We start from the raw sequence: 19,732 nt of genomic DNA, 5'->3' as shown, positions 1-19,732 counted from the left end.
AGCAGGGAGGTCAGTGCAGAAGCCCTGGCAGTAGAAACATGTGGCAGAGGCTACCCATGGTCAAATCACTGTAACTTTAATGGCCCACATTTAGATAGCTACTTTCACCACCCAGGCCTCACTTTTTAAAGGCCCCAAACTGTCACAAGCAGGAGATGGAGCTTTGAAACCAGGAGGCCCTGAGAGACATCTAGGATTCTAATTTCAACACTCTGAAATCCGGGGATTTCACTCATCTCCTGGCTGCTCTGTGGGAAAGTTGACCCCAGGCATTCCCCAGGGATGAACAATTCCTTCTTATACTGTGACGTGGGTACTTGGGGTAGAGATGCAGTCTAGTTGGAAGGTGAAGTGAATTAAAGAGAGTTATAAAATCGCTCCTTCACGGCCCATTAAAGTGAAATATATTATCCACACCTCTGAACGAGGCTGGGTCCTGTGGTTTACTGAGACCAACAGTGCTCGTAATGACATAAGTAAAATTGTGTCCCACCATGGCCAAGTCTTAGGAGAGCTGGAACTTCTGGTTTTTCAGACTTTGAGAATGTATCAGTGTCAGAAGCCACAGAAAGGACCTCAGCTGCTCCTACCTTCATCAACAGCCAACAGGAGCTCTCCAGGAAGTGCTGGTAGACACAAGGAGAATTTCCCAGCCCCACCTAGGTGGCCCCAGAATCAGAAAAGACATAAGTAGTAGAGCCAGACATAATGGCACACAGCTGTAATTCCAGAGCCCAGGAGGGTGAGGCAGGAAGACTGGTACAAGTCTAGATTACCTAATGATTCCAGGCCATGGAGTGAGACGCTATCTCAAAAATAAATAAAGGAGAATCACTGGTGCTACTGTTTGTCACAACCTACCATGTTCTGCAATACTTTGTTATTGGTCAGCAGATAACAGTGCTCTAGAGCTTTCTATTTTCAACATACACAGACACTCACAGAGAGAGAGAGAGAGAGACACACACACACACATACACACAGACACAGACATGCACACACACACTCATACTCACAGACAGACATATACACAGACAGGCACACACAGATATACAGACACACAGACACAAAGATACCCATACAGACACACAGACAGACATACACAGACACATAGACACACTCAGATATACACACAGACACTCACACACAGAAAGACAGATACATAGATTCCCTCTTGCACAGGAAGATCTCAAAAGCTCTCATGAAAGGTGCACATGTGACAAGGTCAGGTAAAGGTACACCTCTGGGATCTTTATCTTCATTTTAGAGGAGACAGAGGTAAGAAGGATGTCTTTTTGTTAGATGTGTAGAAGGGATACTTGTGGCCCTCACTGGAATAAAATATGTTTGGTTCTTTCCACAGCATTCTTAGCGCACATGCATTTGTGAACATACAGTTCACCTAGGTTTTACATACCTAATGATCCAAGCACTGCCTCACCCAGATGCAGGAGAGCAGAGTCTCTCGGTCACTACCCAAGGAGCTAAAATCAGCAGTAAAAACCAGAGTGATACCTTTCTCACATCTGCTCTACGGTGTCTTTGCACTTGAGTGGGGCACAGCGAGAGTGCTTTGTTCTTAGAACTTCATGAGCCTGTTCTCATTGAGTTAGGAGGGCTAAATGCAAGACAGCAGTTCCATCACCTTACTGTTAGGACTTGGGTGGAAGATAAATATCCTGTCCAAACTGGTGGGTTTTATGTCTCCATATTAATACAAATGGCCACTCTATAATGGGTCTACTTCTGCTTCCAGGTAATCCCAATGTGTTATCACACAGACACCAGTGTGTATGGTCTCAGAACCTGGTGCTTTGGCACAGCCCTTGCTCAACCACACGAGCTTCACAAAGTCAGGGGAGCAAATCGTCTTCATCAATGATGCTTTCTTCCCCAGATAAGCCAATTAATGGCTGCTCTTCAAGCTGATCAGGTCATTTTTAGCCTGACCTTTGGCAAAACGCATCATGCCTGCTAGCTGCTGGAAAACACATATCCTTCATCAGTGTAAATGCTGGGGAGCCCCCCATCTGTTGCACCCAATGGAGAGGCTTGCTCGTTCCATTCTGGGGCTGGGGCTTGCACTGCACAGGTATATTTCCCAAGCTGTGCTCTACCAAGCTCTCTAAAACTGCTTGCGCTGGATATGCCCCACAGTGACGGACCTAAGATCCTGTGCTAGCAGACAGACAAACTGCCCTCACCTATACCTGCTTCACCGAGCCAGACCTCCGGCAAGTTTTGGAGCTCTGGCTTTGAAAAGAGAACTCTGTTTTGGGTGAGTTAGAGAGACACAGGGAGGAGTACAAATTTTTCTTTCTTGCAAGAGCTAAACCCCAACACAACTTTTTTCAAAGGGTGAGAGAAGACAAGGCTGAGACACTATGGAGGACAGAATGTCTATTTCTGCAGGCACCTTAAGGCAACAGAGGAAGCTTTACGGCCACAGGAGTCTAGCTAATGAGCAGGTTATACAATATTCATTCTGTCGAGTTTAACTCTTCAAACAGAACGTCTAATTGCAAGAAGGAAAAAAAAGATGCAAAATTACAGACATTAAGACAACAAAGCTGGAGAAGAATTCCCTCTGTTGAGAAATCTGCCCTTTTACTGCTTCCTGAGCTCACGATACACTGACAGCAGGCACCATGGGGACTTGGCCTCATCAGGAATTCTCATTAGCTCGTTTTTGACTAAGACCCTCTGTGGAGCCACCGAGGGGCCCAGTCTAAGGGTCTCTTCAGAGGACAAGGTTCTTGTTCTCTACAGAGAGACTGTTATCACCTGTCCTCCTGACATGCACCACCTCCCCGTCGTCAACAGTATCAGCTGTAGGTTCACTGGAGGACCCTTTCTGTCCACTTGTGGCAACACTGAGGATACAGAAAGCAAAGTCCAGCAGCCAGAGCCACACCCAGGGTGATTGACAAGCAAATCAGGATTCCCAGCTGTGGAGTCCTGAGCTGCATCACCAAAGGGGCACCGGCTCCCTCTAGCATCACCTCAGGCCTTAGGTCAGTCTTGCTAAGGTATCCCATACCATCCTCTGCAGTGCCTTCTCTACACTCTGCTCCCTGTGCTTTGTCTCATAGAAAGAGCTATCAGAAGCCCTTGAGGTGGAGAGGTCTGACTGGCTCCCAGATGTGCCCAAGGTAGAGAAGTCAGGGCTTGGAGTGGCCTCAGCTCTACTCACAGTGAGACCAGACCTGCTGAGGCTTGGGAATGTGAGCAATGTGCGGACCAGGGCCCATCACAGGCCTATTAGAGGCTGTCATCTTGTCCTACAAAAGAAAATGATGTGAAAGGAGCAGATCTTCATCCAGTTTGCAAGTAGGTGACTTGTATTCCACAAAGAATCCCAGGCAGCATTTGAAAATCTAGTCTCTTGCTTGCTTTAGAAGAATCAGATTAATAAACTAAATAGATAAAGATGTATATGTTACTGACAGGGAAGGGTAGCTAATGGAAAACCCACTAGAGCACAGGGCTACTTGCATGAACAAACTTGAGGCCTTTTAAGAGACTCCCAAACTCAAACAAAGGATTATATCATTCCTGGTGAGAACGTTGAAGATACTTGTTTATGACAGACCATAGCAGTGAGGAACATTTATTCTTACTGTAGGTTCCAATAATTTTAAGTGAGAATACTATACCATGCTGTATTTGGTGTACCTTCTGCAGTGTCAAAGGGAAAGTGAATCTTCAGGATATATGTTTTATATTGTCCATTGATCTGACCACTGGTACCATACAGTGTTTTGAGGCTAGTTTTATGAAGGTGGGTAAAGAGGAAAGAGAAATTATTAAACAAAGCTAAGTGGGAAAACAAATTACTAAAACCAACAATTTTCTACAATTTCCAATAACTCCAGAGACACCGCATAGACTGGAAAGGCTGGTATTGATTAGGACAAGGGCACTGTGCATCATATACTTGCTTTCTCTCTAGCTTTGGCTGCTCATCCATCAGCTCCTTCTCAGCTGGACACTTCCCACTCCAGGGCTAAAACACCAAGTCTCACCTCCCACCATGCACACTCTCACCTGCTCACCCTTATCCAAGGACAGGCAGGTTTCCAAAGAATCAAAGCTCAGATCATTCTGAGTCCTTAAGGCGAGGGAAGGGAATTAAAAGAGTGATAGGGACCATAAAGAAACTGAAACAAAAGCTATCATTTCTCTTTCTTCTGTGTTTTGATGAAACCAGATTTCCCTGGTATAAATCCTGAGTTTGGACACAGACGCCAGAAAGGAGAGTTGAGAGAGGGGTGTGAGAAAGCAAAGAACTCATGAGTACTGCCATTTGTTTAGTACTTAATACAAATGTATACATTGACACTTTACATTAAAATTATATTTCAGGTACTAAAAGTGTAGTCTATTTATCACACATTTCAGGGCTCAACATCTCTGAGTTATTTTCATAACAAAGCTCCTCTAGCCAGTAGCTCTATGAAGATACATCACACACCTAATGATAAATTTGGCCACCATCTTCTTTTTCCTCTCAGACTCCTAAACAGCTAAGTGGCTAACCCTGTCCAATTCAGTAGTCCAACCCATCAGCTATTATCTATGATGGGTGCTCAGGATGGAAACAACACTGTCTAGGGACCCCTTTCTGAGAGTCACAAGCATCTCTAACTTATAGACATCCAGAGATAGTTGTAGGATTGGGTTGATCTCTCCACTGAGTTGCTGGCCATTGCTGCTTACAGTAGATGTGTGTGAAGATGACTGAGACAGACTCTCTGTATCCCACAATAACTTTGTCACTCTAATGCTAGAAATAGCATTGTCTAGGATGTTCACATCTGTTGTAGAAATTACTTTAATCCCTGCCCAGAGTTTCTACCCCCCCTTTGGTTATTGAATTCCCAGATAAGAAATACACACAGCCTTTATATTTACAATAAGCCCCAAATAGCACAATAGCTGGGCAGCTGCCTACCTTCCAAGGTGTTAGAATGTACTTTCCTATCAATAACCCCGTGTTACTACTTACTATTTATTATGTTCCATCTGTACTTAACTCCAATAGACCAGCCCTCAGGGCAATGTTTTTATGGCTCACCTAATCCATGGCAGCTTCTCCTTCTTCCTCCTGCCTGCTTCTTCTCTTTTTGTGGTTCTCCTCCAATTCGAAGCCTGTGAAACCTAAAGCCCACCTATGTCTCTTCTGCCCAGGAATGGGCTTTTGGCATTTTTATTTATGAATCAGAAATAACTTGGAGCAGGGTCACAGGAACTACATGCAGACTCCAGGTCTTGGGAGCCCACACTTGGCATTGTAATAGACAGCGAAAGATAAGACCTCAACACTCATCTTTAGCTCATGTGAGGACAAAAGCAAAGACTTCTTAGAATTTCTATATTAAAGATAAGCAGGCACTGGGAATCCATCAGAGACCTGAGGACACCTCATAAAGACAGAGAAGCATTTCATTCGTATTGACTGATGCAATCAACTATGGTAATGATAAGAATCCACTATGCTTTCAGGATGATCATAAATGAGAGTAACTAAGACATGTCAACATTCAAACAATCAGCACAGGAAATTAAGTCCCTGACAGTACCTAGTTCTTACATCTTTTTAAAGAGGAGTCTCTTGCCTTTCTAAACCTGTGCATTCTTAATAATCACTGTGCAGAGAACATAAGGAGCACAGTGCCATTGCTTATCATGACTCTCATCATCAGATCCTGGGAATCTGACTGAGCAGCAAGGTGATAAAGAACAGACACATCAACAAGTCAGGCGGACTTTGCTCCCTCTGAGAGCCACCACCCTCAGAACTTGTACTCTGTATGGCACAGAGTGAGAGCTTGGCAAGTCTCTGTAAGCACCAGGGAGAAAGAAGATGTGCTTGCTGTGTTTGCACACAATGGTCAATAGTGTATAAGCACTTGTACTTGCACACACTGGTCAATGGTGCATAAGCACTTGTTCTTGCACAACACTATCAACAGTCACATTCCAACAGAGGAGGGGTTGTCATCCCTCAGAGCCTCAGTCAGGGGAGGCTTTGCCATTCCCATGGATCTGAGACATTATGGGTCCTCAACATGGTTCTGCCCATGTCTAACAATATACATTCCATGGATCTGAGGCACTACAGGTCCTCACTATGGCTGTGCCTGTAGAACCAAACCAAATCCATTTTTGATTCCAGGAAGAAAACCACCAAGTCTACTTGAACAAACATCCTATGGCAACCCCCTCTTAGCAACAGCCTATCAGGCTACAACAGCAGGGTCAAGGTGATGCATGCCTTTAATCCCAGCACTTAGGGAGGCAGAGGCAGGTGGATTTCTGAGTTTGAGGCTAGCCTAGTCTACAGAGTGAGTTCCGGGACAGCCAGGGCTACACAGAGAAACCCTGTCTCAAAAAAAAAAAAAGAAGAAAGGAAGAAGGAAAGGAAGAAAGAAAGAAAGAAAGAAAGAAAGAAAGAAAGAAAGAAAGAAAGAAAGAAAGAAAGAAAGAAAGGGCAGACGGAAGGAAGGAAGGAAGGAAGGAAGGAAGGAAGAAAGAAAGAAAGAAAGAAAGAAAGAAAGAAAGAGAGAGAAAGAAAGAGAGGAAGAAAGAAAGAGAAAATAGATAACCTAGCCATCCTGCTTGTCAGGTGGTTTTGCCCCCATGTTTAGTTCCTGCAGATTACACCAGAAGAGCAGTGTTTTGTTTTTTGTTTTTTTTTTCCTTCTCAAGGCAGTTTATTCAGGAACTTAACAGTGTGTAGGAAAAAGAAAAAAATGCCCCGACCTCTCTCGGCCATCCCCCTTTATCCCCTCTAGGCCACTCCCCATCACCCCCCCTTTTTAAGATTTATTTATTTTATGTATGTGAATACACTGTCACTCTCTTCAGACACACCAGAAGAGAGCACTGGATCCCATTACAGATGATTGTGAGCCACCATATGGGTGCTGGGAATTGAACTCAGGACCTCTGGAAGAACAGTCAGTGCTCTGAACCGCTGAGCCATCTCTCCAGCCCTGAAATGCAGTTTAAAAAATATTAATTTGCTGACCTGTATGGAAATGTTTCAAGTTTGCTGTAACCACAACACACAATCAATACCCTGCACCTTGAGGCTCTCACTTCTGTCTCACTGTGATGGTGAGAGTCCTTGCTCTCAAGCTTGTAACAAAGACCCTTATGTGTTTGCACCAGAATTGGCTCCTCAGTGTCCTTTTGGGTCCCTGAGACATAGGCATAACATGCCCATGTCTAATAATATATATTCCCATGGATCTCTGGGACTATGGGTCCTCAACATGGCCATGCCCACATCTAACAGTATACATTCACTTAAGGAAGTCCTCAGATCCCCACAATTCACTATATATTTTTCATCTCTGCCAAAAACTAGAAATTAGAAAGAAAAGTAGAACCCTGAAAATCAAAATTAAAAAAAAAAAGCCTTACAACCTTCTGCTATAATATTAACACTAAGTTTTCCTGGTGAAAATAATGACTTCAGTATTCCCCTTGAGTAGAGACAAAGTCATTGCCCTTCTATCATCTGATTTCCCGCTGGCATCTAGTTAATGTTGTTGGGCAAATGGAAAGTTACTGGGCACCGTTTCAAATGTGAGGACCCACAGCAACAAGAATAGGGCCGTGGATGGGCAAGAACGCACTGCAGAGCGACTACTGTCTGGATTCAAGTTCCACTCAGCCATTCCGACTCTGGACACATGTCCTAGACAATTAGCTTCTTTCTTTGCTTTATTTTTAAAAGACTTCTTTTTCTTAAGTACGTGTATGTGTGTAAGGGTGATTGATACATACATGAATGTGTAATGCATACATGAGTGCCTGCTGAGGCCCCAGGCATTGGGTCCCTGGAAATCGAGTTACAAGTAGCTGTGGGTGCTGCCAAACTCTATTCCTCTGCAAGAGCACACTCAACTGCTCAGCCATCTCCCTAGCCTTGGTAATTGATGGGTTTTCTCCACTGAAGAAATAAGTCAATTCAGCTGAATTAAAAGTAAAAAAAAAAAAAAAAGGGCAGGTTTATTTAGAAAAGGGCTCCCAGGCAAGTTTAGCAGTCTCAAAGGATGAGACCAGAGAGAGGCACAGGCAGAAGGTAGCTTGGAAGGTGCTTTTTTTATAGACTGGAGGTGAAGGAAAATGGTGTATCTGCATCATGCTGGGCATGTGTAGAAGGGCTGGGAGAATCAGGATGAGGTGTAGAGGAGGTGGGGCTTAGATTGCTGGTGACTTCAGGTGAGGGGGGTTGGGACAGCTGTCAGAAATGCAGAACTGGGCTTTTCTGTTTGGGGGCTTTCTGAGTGGGCCTGGTTGGAAAGAGGAGAAATGGAATTTACTGGACCATGTGGGGAAGGTGGGCAAGCTAGGAAGAATAATTTATTTGCAAAATGGGGCCAGTTTTGAGGATCAGAGTCAGATGAGGGATGTTGAAGCAGGAGGGAATCATGACTCTTGGCAGGGAGGCACCAGGCTCTGCTGGTCAACTGCAGTGGTTGACAGGCTATGCTCACACAGACAGCCTTGTTAAACATTTCTTGGGCCATTGCATGACACTCTTTTCTTCCAGTGTTTTCTTCTCTCAGAAACTTGAGGAAAGCAGCATCCTAGCTCAGACACATAGTAAATGGATGGTCTGGAATTCCTGCCTGACTTCTTGAGTGCTTAGGAATTTCCTACAGGCCCACTGCATGCTAAGATTATTGTAGTGTATAGATGTAAAAATGAACAGACTTAGAATTGTCTCTAAACATCCAGTCTAGGAAGAGAAATCCTTGTACAGCCAACATTAAAAGTTACAAGAATGAACTGTGCTCAGGAGCAATTAACATAGCTGCTGCAGTAGTATGAGCATAAAAAGATCAGCTTAGGAACTTTGGGAAGGTCATGAAACACTTGCCCCTCTGGAAGGGAGAGGCTAATTGCCATTTCTCAGACCACAGGGCAGGAACCGACCTGAGGGTGGGGACACATTCTGCAGGACTGACTATTGCCCACCTCCAGACAAGGGAAGTCCTTGTCACCTTATTCCTTAAAGACCAATCAGTTTAAAGGGTGAACTGTTCTGACAATCATATTGTGGCTAGTTGCTGATGCTCTATTCTGCCCCTGGAAACCATATAAAAACTCGCTGAACAGTCACTGGGGATTGCCAACTCTCCTTCAGGTCTGGGATGACCCCAGTGCACTGGAACAATAAATTCCTCTTGCTTTTTGCATCAATCCCAGCTCCACGTGGTTCACTCAATGGGTCCCAGGTAAGCTAAGGCTCCCCGGAGTCTTACAAACACACCCACCCTTCACTCTTCTGTTGACACCTAACCCCAGTGTAATGCAGCAAGAGGCAGAGCCAGGACCAGGTAAGTGGGCCACCAGGGCTTCACACCCTTAAAAGAGAAGTCTGAGAAAAAGAAAGTATTCTTTCTTCCATGGGACAATGTGTAGAAGACACCATCTGGCCCTCACTAGACATGGAAGTGATCTGAACTTGACCTTGGACTTCCCAGTCTCTAGAACTCTGAGAAACACAGGTGCATTGTTTATAAATTACTCCGAACAAGAGAGTTGTACTACAGGAGAAGAAAAAGGGTTTTGGGGTAAGGACAGGAAAGGAGTGTTGGCCACTACTGATACTCTGTTGACTACATCTGTGGTTGGGTCTGTTAGCCTGAGCAAACCCCAACAAACAGTAACTTAGAGGGATTTAATCCTAGCAGCCTGGAAACAGAGGCATGAGGACCTCTGTGAGTCCAGGGCCATGCTAGTTTATATACTTCTAGGCCAGCTATGGCTACACAATAAGACCTTGTCATAAAAACAAACAAACAAACAAACAAACAAACACCCCATACAAACCAAAAACCCCTAACCTATATTGCTTTGGCTTATAACTCCCAAGGGGACACAGGGAAGGCATGACTGCAAGAGATTAAGGTCAGGCTGGCAGTCAGGAAACAGAAGAATAGGAAGTTAGGCTAAGTTATAAAACCTCAGAGCCTGTCCCCAGTGACATATTCCTCAGTAAAGCCACACCTAAAGATTCCACAACCTCAAACAGCACCACCAGCTGGGAGCCACATGTTCAAACACTTGAGCCTGTGGGGAACATTGTTCATTCAAACCTCCACTGAAGTGGTTATGAGTGTATTTTCTCAGAGATGTTTCATAAAGATAAATAATGGGAAGGTTCCACATCCCAGGAACTTTTAGTTAGGAGTTTGGGATTGTTTGTTTTAGGCCTCTTTGTTTGTTTTTGTTTGTTTGTTTCAGAAGATCACGGGCAGTGAAACACAGTCCTGTGTAGTCAGCAGAGAAAAGGTGGATTCCCAGTGACGCACTCTGATTCATCATTTTCCTCTCCAGTCTAGGCTGCAAGGAGCCTTCTGCATGAAGCCCTGAGTTCAAGCCCCAGCACTGAATAATCTGCCATAGAGCCAAGAACATCAGGAGTTCAAGGCCATCTTTACTCACATATTAATGTCGAGGCCAGCCTCCCTAAAATATATATTGCGTGGGTTTTTATAACAGAAGAAAAAGGGGGTGAAGAGAGAAGGAGGAGGGGAATGTAGAGAAAATATCTCGGGTATTGTATGGACGAATCGCCTGTTAATTAGAAAGCCTATGGCCTGTGGTTTATGTTGGGGTTTGGTCTGTTGTTATGTATTGTACCCGAAGGGACAAATAAGTCCTCCCAGTTACAAGCTTTTTCATGAAAACATCGTTCCTTGATTTAAAACTACCTGTGAAATAAAAAATGGCTGCAGCCAACTACTGCAGGGATTAGAGGTAGGTGGGCTTTGAGTTACCTGGTTGGGGATGGAGAAGGAAGAGAAGAGAGAAGAGACCAGGAAGAGAAGGAGGAAGTATGAGAGGAGGGGAGGAAGCCACCACAGCAGATGGACCATGAATGTATGGCTAGGAGAAACAGCAAGGAGACATAGCCAGGCCAGCAGTTAGAAGAGTAGATTAGGGGTTACCCCCAGTAATTGTCAAAGCCAAATAAAATAGTCTGAGTCTTATTTATTTGTAAATTGTTCAGGGATTAACACAAATTTGTTCTACTAAAGGCTTAGGCAGGAAATAGAAGGTGGGACTTCCAGGAACAGAAAGGATTCTGGGATAGAGTCAGGCGCAGGAAGATTCGTCAGAAAGATGTAAGGAGATGGAGGCATGGTACCTGAGTATGGGTAACCAGTCATGTGGCAGAATGTAGATCAAAATAAACGGGTTATGTTAAGTTATGATTCTTGTCAGAGAAGAGCCTAGCTGAATGGCCAAGGCATTTGTAAATATATTGTGAGATATATTGTGAGTCTGAGTCTTATTTCTTGAAGCATGGGACATCAGGCATAACTTCTACAGGAAAAAGAGGATGAGGAGAAAGGGAGGAAGGTGAGGAATTGGAAGAGGAGGAGCTCATTATTGGCAGCGCCCCTAGCTTCACAGATCCACAGGAACACTGAAACACTGTGCTACCTGCAAGAACAGAGTTCTCCCAAGAAGGTGTGTGCTGTGTCCCAGGTTGTAGCATGGTTCTAACTGCCCTCACCCTGGGGTCCCAGCTCGGTTCAGTATATTGAGTTAATAAAACCTGTTTGCTGCAACAAACATTGAAAGTACAAGTGGTCCCCCTCAAGACCCCGATCGCATCCCTAGAGGCAGCTGCAGCTGCTCAGGGCAGATGCATTTTGCTTGTTTCATAAAGAGAGGAACCTGGATTAGCAAGCAACAAGTGGAAATAGAGCACTTTAAAATGATGCTAGCTGCCAAGCATGTGAGCAACCTGCAAGCAGTACCTGGGCCTGTTCCCAGCAGCATCTGGCCTCTGGCAGGGTGTTAGCGCTAGTGACCCAGGCTGCATGACTCAGGCTGCATGTGGTAGAGGATGGCAGAGGGGCCTCCACTGTGTGACTGTTGAGACTATGGACAATCCAATCCTGGCCCAGTAAACAAAATATGACTTGGTGATTGGTAGACCACAGAAAGAAAACCAGGGACTTGTAGACTGAGTTTCTAGTAAGCAATACCCTGGACTACTCCAATACAAGGGGAGAGCATATTATATGCAGAAGAGCAGGAGTCTAAGCGCACAGAACTGGAGGGGTTACTTTATCTCCCTTGAATGACTTCACTCCTTTAACATAAGAACATTTGGGGCTTTTGTGGTCAGCTGTGCCCAGCTTGAAATTTTGGGCATTTAAGTGATTCAAAATGCAAACCAAGAATATCACATCAGCATAGGATCAGAGATGAGGACACAACATTTGCCCCTATACCTGAAGTAACTGGGACCAGCGGGACCCAGGCACCCAGGAACTCCACCCAGCGGCACAGGTTCTTTCTGGTCTAGGCTAGTACCTTGAGCAGACCTGGGGCACAACACCCAGAGAAAGCTCCACTCCCAGATGGAGCTATACAAAGAATCAACAAAACCAGGAGCTGTTCTTCAAGAAAATCAACAAGATAGAGTAACACTTAGCCAGACTAACCAGAGGGTACAGAGACAGTATCCAAATTAATAAAATCAGAATTGAAAAGGGAGACATAACAATGAAGTATATCTTAAAAAAAAAACTATTCTCTTTGTTGAATATCAACAGTTGAAAATATTTAAATCATGGTTAAAAAAAAAAAAAGAACCTATCAGGACTGCCCTCCGTGCCCTCCAAAAGAGTCAGATGCAGATATTTGTACCCAATCAGTAGACAGAAGCTGCTGATCCCTGTGGTTGAATTAGGGAAAAGCTGGAAAAAGCTGAGAGAAAGATGTAGGAGGAGCAATAGTCTCAATTAACCTGGATCCTTGAGATCTCTCAGACATTGGACCAGCAACCAGGCAGCATACACCAGCTGATATGAGGCTCCCAACACATATACAGCAGAGGACTGCTGAGTCTGGGTTCAGTCAGAGAAGATGCACCTAACCCTCAAGAGACTGGAGGCTCCAGGGAGTTTAGAGTTCTGGTGGGGTGGGAATAGGAGGTAGGAGGATGGAGACAGGGGGGTGGGTAATAAGTATGTGCAGTGGACTGGTCTCAGTCGCCTCTCCCCCCTCTTCCCCCCCCACCCCAGTACGAGGGAGAAATTTTGGTTACAGGCAAGCAAGGAGTTGGCGCAGATGACAGACACGGACACAGAGAGAGTGTGCTGTATCTGAATGTAATTTCTCAAATTGAGCATCAGACTTTTAATACAGAAGAAAATAGGGAAGTTAGGTGACACATTGGAAAGGTACAATGAGGTTACCGGATACTTAATGACTCTTACACAAAACAGAGGAATGCAAACATAAAGACTAGCAGGAATTGGACAATAAAACAACTGAGACAAAGTCAGCTCTATCTAAGGTCAGCTATATTCTTAGAAGCCAGGTGTGAGGTCTTTACACTCCCGGGACAAGGGCCTTCATGCCCAAGTCATGGTTCTAATTAGGGAGTTCCTGTCTAGCTAACCTCACGAATAATGAAATACTCTAAAACCATAGCTGGATCTACTTCCTAAACCATTGTAAACTCCTGTATATGGGAGTGACTCAGCTTTTATTCTAAGTGATTGTGTGGGGGGACTATCTACTAATAAGTAATGTAGTCTGCCATACATAAATAATAAGAATTCTAAACTTACTTTGCTAAGCTTGCCCTGAGATTTCTAACTCTGTGTAGTAGTTAGTAATGCCTGATTTTTTTCACTATCTCTCTTAAAATACTAGAGGCAATTCTGAATGTCACTGAATAGGCAACATTCTTACTGAATTCCAAGCCCAGGGTCAGCTCAAGGACTACCTAGGGCATTGGTGAAGGCCAGGAAGCAAAGTTCAATTTTGCTTAGGTATTTGGCAAGTCATTGCTTGGAGACACCTATAATAAAACAATACTGAAAGAAAGCAGACAGATCCATTCACAGATTAACACAAGGGCAAGTTTGGAGCATTGGTTATACAGGATGCCATGGTTCCAGGATACGAAGTTTCCATGGACTTTTCGCCTTGGGACTGCGTCCAGGTTTCTAGGTCTGTCACTGGAGTCACTGCTGGAGTGGATGTAGCAGGTATGGGATGGAGAATAGTCAGAGGGTGGACCGGGAGGGGGATAAAATTTGGAGTGTAAAAAAAAAAGATAAAATAAAATAAAATAAAGTAAAAACAACAACAACATAAGAACATTCAATAGCTATTAGGAGAGTGTGTACAGACATGTTACTCCTCCTCAGTAAACACAGGAATTTAGGGAAGATCACATGCACAGGGTTACCCCCAAACAAAAATCACAACCATACCAAAGAATTCTTCATTTTGACAAAAGAGCCTCTTCTTAGATTGTTTAGATTCAATTGAAAGGTTTCGTCTTCAGTTCTTCAACATAGTACCAGTCCCTTGCTGCATCCTGTCAGCTACATTGTTAAAGCATTCACAGCAAGGTATGGCAAGTTACACTTGTGATTCCAGAACTCAGACGAATCAACCCCCAGGACCCACAGAGTGGAGGGAGAAGACTCCTTCCACTTCATGACTCCAACATGACCTGATCTCCACACTCCACACAGGTGCTATGGCATGTGTCCTCACCTCAGACAGACAGACAGACAGACTCTCTCTCTCTCTCTCTCTCTCTCTGTCTCACACACACACACACACACACACATAGTCACACATACACACACTCACACACACACTCACATACTCTCACACACACATTCACACACACATACACACTCACACACACTCATATACACACTCTCACACATTCACACACACACATACTCACACATACACACACAATGCACAACTTAATAAAATCATATCTCATTTTGAGTAATGGCAATACTTATGAGTACTGTGTAAGTATTCCATGTAGTACGTATATACAGTCTAAGTAGCAGGTTGCTATCGTGACACTCTGCACACTCGGGGCTCTTTCACACTCATAAAGCCCTATGAGGTACATGCTGATGTTATCATGTCTAGTTTGTTTTTTTTCAAATGTGTGTATACATGTGTGCACTCATTCATATGTGTACAGGTGCACACGTGTGTGTTTACATGTGTGTGGGTGAGAGGTAAGTTTAGGATGTCATTCCCCAGGCACTGTCCACCTTGTTCTTTAGATAGAGCTGCCGGTTCAGATAGGGTGGCTGGCCAGGGAGCCCTAGGAGCTGCTTGTCCCTGCCTCCTCAGTGCTGGGATTACATGGGGGCTACCATGCCTGTTTTTTAATGTGGGCCCTGGGAATTAAACTCAGGTCTTCTTTCTCACACAGTAGGCACTTTACAGGCTAAGCTATCTCCCCAGCCCTTCTTTTGAGTTAGTGCACAGCTGTTGCACTGGCTAGCCCAAACGCATGGGTTCACTGATCCTCCTGCCTTAGCCTCCCAGGAGGTGGAACTATAGGTGAATGCCCCCTACCCACATCATTCTTCCCACTTTTACAGAACATGGCCCTGAGACTAAGGGCAGGGAAGTGTCTGTTTGTCCATCTGCCCTGGCTTCTCTTTTGGCACCAATTCTTTTATACTTTTCCAGGGTTCAGGTATGATCCTTCTTCGGCACAAAGGAAGGGAGTACCACATTCCAGGACTGTGACTCACGCACAGGGGTGGCGGGCACACAATTCTGTTCTAGTTTCACTCTCTATAGGCTCTCTAGCACAGGAGCCACAGGTACCCAGTGCCTATTCTAAAGCGGCCCCCAGGAGAAGAGAAATCTGTAAGAGGGGAAAGGGAGTCCACTCCAAAGAAAGTGTGCCCAGACACAGAGGGGCACCCGGTGCTTGCTCTCTTACAGGAATCTAATGTCCCCCACAGGCTGGGCAGGGCTTTCCACATGAACAACAGTGTCCTCTTCGGGGTGTTGTCAGAGTGAGTGACAGTATCAGTCTCTTCAAAACAAGTCATCAGTTTAGAATGGCGAGGATTAAAGACAAAGGTGCCCACTATCTGGTGACCAGCCGCTGTGTGTGCTTGCAGCAGAAAGCTGGTGGAGTCGCAACTGCTTTGGGCAGACACTGTGATAGAAATCAACCATTAAGTGTCATGGTGCACTCAGTTCCACCACTAGGCATAAGTCATGCATTAGTGGGGAAAATCAAACTCCCGTCTCATGCCAAAATAAACTCCATCGGATAAAAAGGTGCATAAGAGACTGGAGAGATGACTTGGTGGTTAAGGACAATTGCCACTGTTGGGCAGGAGTTCCATTGTCAACAATCATGCCAGGCAGGGTAAAATAGCCCACAAGTCCGACTCCAGGACCTGCTGAACTCTCTAGACTCCATGGGCACCTGCATACTCATGACATATAGTCACACACACACACACACACACACACACACACACACACACACACACACACACCTGCACACACTTGGTGTATAGTCACACAGACACAGCTACACACACACACACCTGCACACACTTGGTTATAGTCACACACACACACACCTGCACACACATGGTCTCTCTCCGTCTCTGTCTCTGTCTCTGTCTCTCTCTCTTTCTGTCTCTGTCTCTGTCTCTCTCTCTCACACATTCACAGAGCTTTTACACATTCACAGAGCTTTTTAAAAGATATGTTAAAATGCAATAAAAATCTATAAACAATGTTTTTTTTTCTTTTAAAAAATATTGAAATTAAGAATATCCTTTTAAAAAACAATATGAACTAACCAGTACCTCCGGAGCTTGCGTCTCTAACTGCATATGTAGCAGAAGATAGCCTAGTTGGCCATCATTGGGAAGAGAGGCTCTTTGATCTAGCAAACTTTATATGCCCCAGTTCAGGGGAATGCCAGGGCCAGGAAGTGGGAGTGGGTGGGTAGGGGAGCAGGGTGGGGGGAGGGTATAGGGGACTTTCTGGATAGCATTTGAAATGTAAATGAAGAAAATATCTAATAAAAAATTGGAAAAAAGAATAATAATAAAAAAGAATGTCCTTTTAAGCAAAACTAATTTGCCATAACAGAAGGGGAAATAAACCAGGTTCCCCCCCAAGAACTGTTTAGTTTTCATTTATTTATTTTTAATCACGTTATTGTAATAAACCAACAAAGACATTATCACACAGCTCTTTAAAAAAGCACTCAAATACTTTCCTACTATTAAAGTCTATGCATCTCAAAGAACTTCTATATGGTGAGATCAGCCATTCTAAAGCCGGGGAGCTTAGCTTGGGGTTTTAAATTTTATCAACTACATGTTATGGACTTATCCACCATACACAAAAAAGAAAGAAAGAAAACTATGCCAAAGTTCAACTAGAAAACCAAGGGGAATAAAGTTTGTTATATTAAAAAAAAAAGAATGCAGATGAAATGGAAAGACAAATGATGGGCTCTGAGAAGTATTTGTAACCTGTAAGGCGGGTGATTGATACAGAGTAGCTGAGGCTGTGTCTGGAATGGATAGAGTAGCCGAGGCTGTGTCTGGGATGGATAGAGTAGCCGAGGCTGTGTCTGGGATGGATAGAGTAGCCGAGGCTGTGTCTGGGATGGATTGAGTAGCCGAGGCTGTGTCTGGGATGGATAGAGTAGCCGAGGCTGTGTCTGGGATGGATAGAGTAGCCGAGGCTGTGTCTGGGATGGATAGAGTAGCTGAGGCTGTGTCTGGGATGGATAGAGTAGCTGAGGCTGTGTCTGGGATGGATAGAGTAGCTGAGGCTGTGATGTCTCAGAGGGAGAGTCTTTTCTGGCGTGTGACGTATAGAGACAGAGAGCTTATAGTTATTACACTTACGGTAAAGTAAAAGTATGTAAAGTTTGAACTCCTCAAAAGGATGAAATGACACAAACAGAAAATATAATAAGCTCAGTCACTGCTTTAAAAGTGTTCATGGGTCAACAAGATGGCTTAGCAAATAAGAGTGTTGTTAAATCCAATGACACATGTTTGACCCGTAGAACCTAAATGGTGGAAGGAAAGAATCCACTCCTGTAAGTTGTCTTCCGACCTACATACTCAAGGATGCACGAACACACACACACACACACACACACACACACACACACACACACACACACACATTTCCACACAAGTGCTATTTTATCTATTAGCAAATAATAAAATGTGTTATCTTTTAAAAACTAAGATTGGTAGAACTATGGAAAAACTACAGGACGTATTTGCAAGTGCTAAACCTGTAAGGCTTTTAACTCTCTGGAGGCAACAATGTTTGCCATACTAAAATGCAATTCTCTTTGATATAGCCCTAACATCAACCAAAACCCCTGAAAACAGAACTGAAGTAAGCCAGAAGCAAAAATAATGTGTTATGTGAGTTCACATACAAGAGCTCCCTGGCCTAACCAAATTGAGAGAGGCAGAAGAAAAGACCTGAGGTTAACAGGAGCTGTTTTGCTTTCCAGTTGGTTGCTTGGTTAGTTAGCTAATTAGTTAGTTAGTTAGTTAGTTAGTTAGTTAGTTAGTTAGTTAGTTTATGCTGGAGATTGAATGCAAGGCCTCCTGAATTCTGGAAATATTTTATTTTTAACTGTTAGTACTGCATCCATCTACAGTTGAATCCTGATATGTTGGAACACATAGAGAAATAGTTACTGTATTTAAATAAGACTTTCATTTCTTACTGAAGATGAATGAATTATTTGATGATAAATGACCAAATGATATTTTACACATACATGATACATGAAGATTGTTCAGGGTAAATACACTAGTTATCTGTGATAAGATATATTTGTAACTTACAGTATTGGCCAATAATCTTTTGTAATAATCTCAATTGTGGTCTCTTTCCTAATAATGATAGCTGTCATTCTGCATTGTGTGGTTTCCATGGTGCATGCTTCTTTTCAGCCAAATACTTGTTTCCTGGGTTTAACCACACTGTATCTCAAGGCACTCCTTCCTATGCAAGCACACCAGGCACTTTCCCTAGAACTCATGCTCCTCTGAGCTAACACACATACCTGGAATCTTGGCTCCTGGCATGTAGGAAGACCTGCTGGTATGGATGGTGATGTGGTGGGTACCAGGGTGCTTGGGCTAGGTATGTGTGTGCCTGGGCCACATGTCTTCACAGGCCTGGGTGCTGGAACCCTGGGAAAAGGCAGCTAAGCAGGAAGCTAGAGTCAGGGTGGCACAAGTCCAGCTTGCAAGGACAGCTAAGATTCTCATCCTGGGCTTTTCTGAGATGTGACAAACATTGGCTTCAGTTCCTGTCCTGAAGAAGATGGTTTTCAGGCCTGAATCCTGGGCTCCCTTTGCCTCTGCGGTAATTTTAGTGCTGTTTGCCTAGGTCAATGTCAAAAGTACAAGCCCGGCTAGGTCCATGTTTTTGTTAATGTTGGTATGGTGCATTTGCACTTGTTAATGTGCGTGTGCACATGTGTGCATACAGGTACATGGATAGGAACCAGAGGTCAACATGGAGGGTTTCTCCTAACTGCTCCCCACCTTTGTCTGACTCTTCCCAAAGCTCCCAGACTGCCTAGAATGGCCAGGATGCCTTAGGGATTGGCCTGTGTGTCTCGGTTCTGTTAGTTTCCTCTGAGTTTGAAGTATTGCATCCTGTAGGAAGCTCCTTAAACAGGAAGGTAAACAACTCAAAATAGTTTAGGAAGTCCCTGAAACTGACCAGATTCACCGCCAGAGTAAGCAATAAAGGTGAGGAATTCCTCTCAGAGGAGGAGGAAGCCAAGTTGCAAAGATGACTCTCAGGATTGAAAAGACAGAAAGAGGATTTGAGACCAGACCAGCTTCTGGGAGAGGTTTAGAGCAATCCAGGCACC

At 44.2% G+C, this 19,732-nt stretch overlaps 1 protein-coding gene across 1 annotated transcript; it reads right to left on the bottom strand.

Moving 5' to 3' along the window:
• Nucleotides 1-2,740: 2,740 nt before the first annotated feature.
• Nucleotides 2,741-19,118, bottom strand: Reeld1 (reeler domain containing 1). Its single transcript, XM_029480254.1, is given in 9 exon segments — nt 2,741-2,851; nt 2,853-3,070; nt 3,073-3,130; nt 3,207-3,281; nt 4,048-4,111; nt 4,580-4,786; nt 15,773-15,806; nt 15,809-15,994; nt 18,911-19,118. Coding segments are annotated over 9 exon segments (1,161 nt in total).
• Nucleotides 19,119-19,732: the final 614 nt, after the last annotated feature.

The sequence above is a fragment of the Mus caroli genome, unplaced genomic scaffold, assembly GCF_978045245.1.
Source record: "Mus caroli unplaced genomic scaffold, Mus_caroli_1 scaffold_10, whole genome shotgun sequence".
Taxonomy (NCBI): domain Eukaryota; kingdom Metazoa; phylum Chordata; class Mammalia; order Rodentia; family Muridae; genus Mus; species Mus caroli.
Note: the sequence above shows the minus strand (reverse complement) of the source record. Positions and strands in the feature narration are given on the sequence as shown.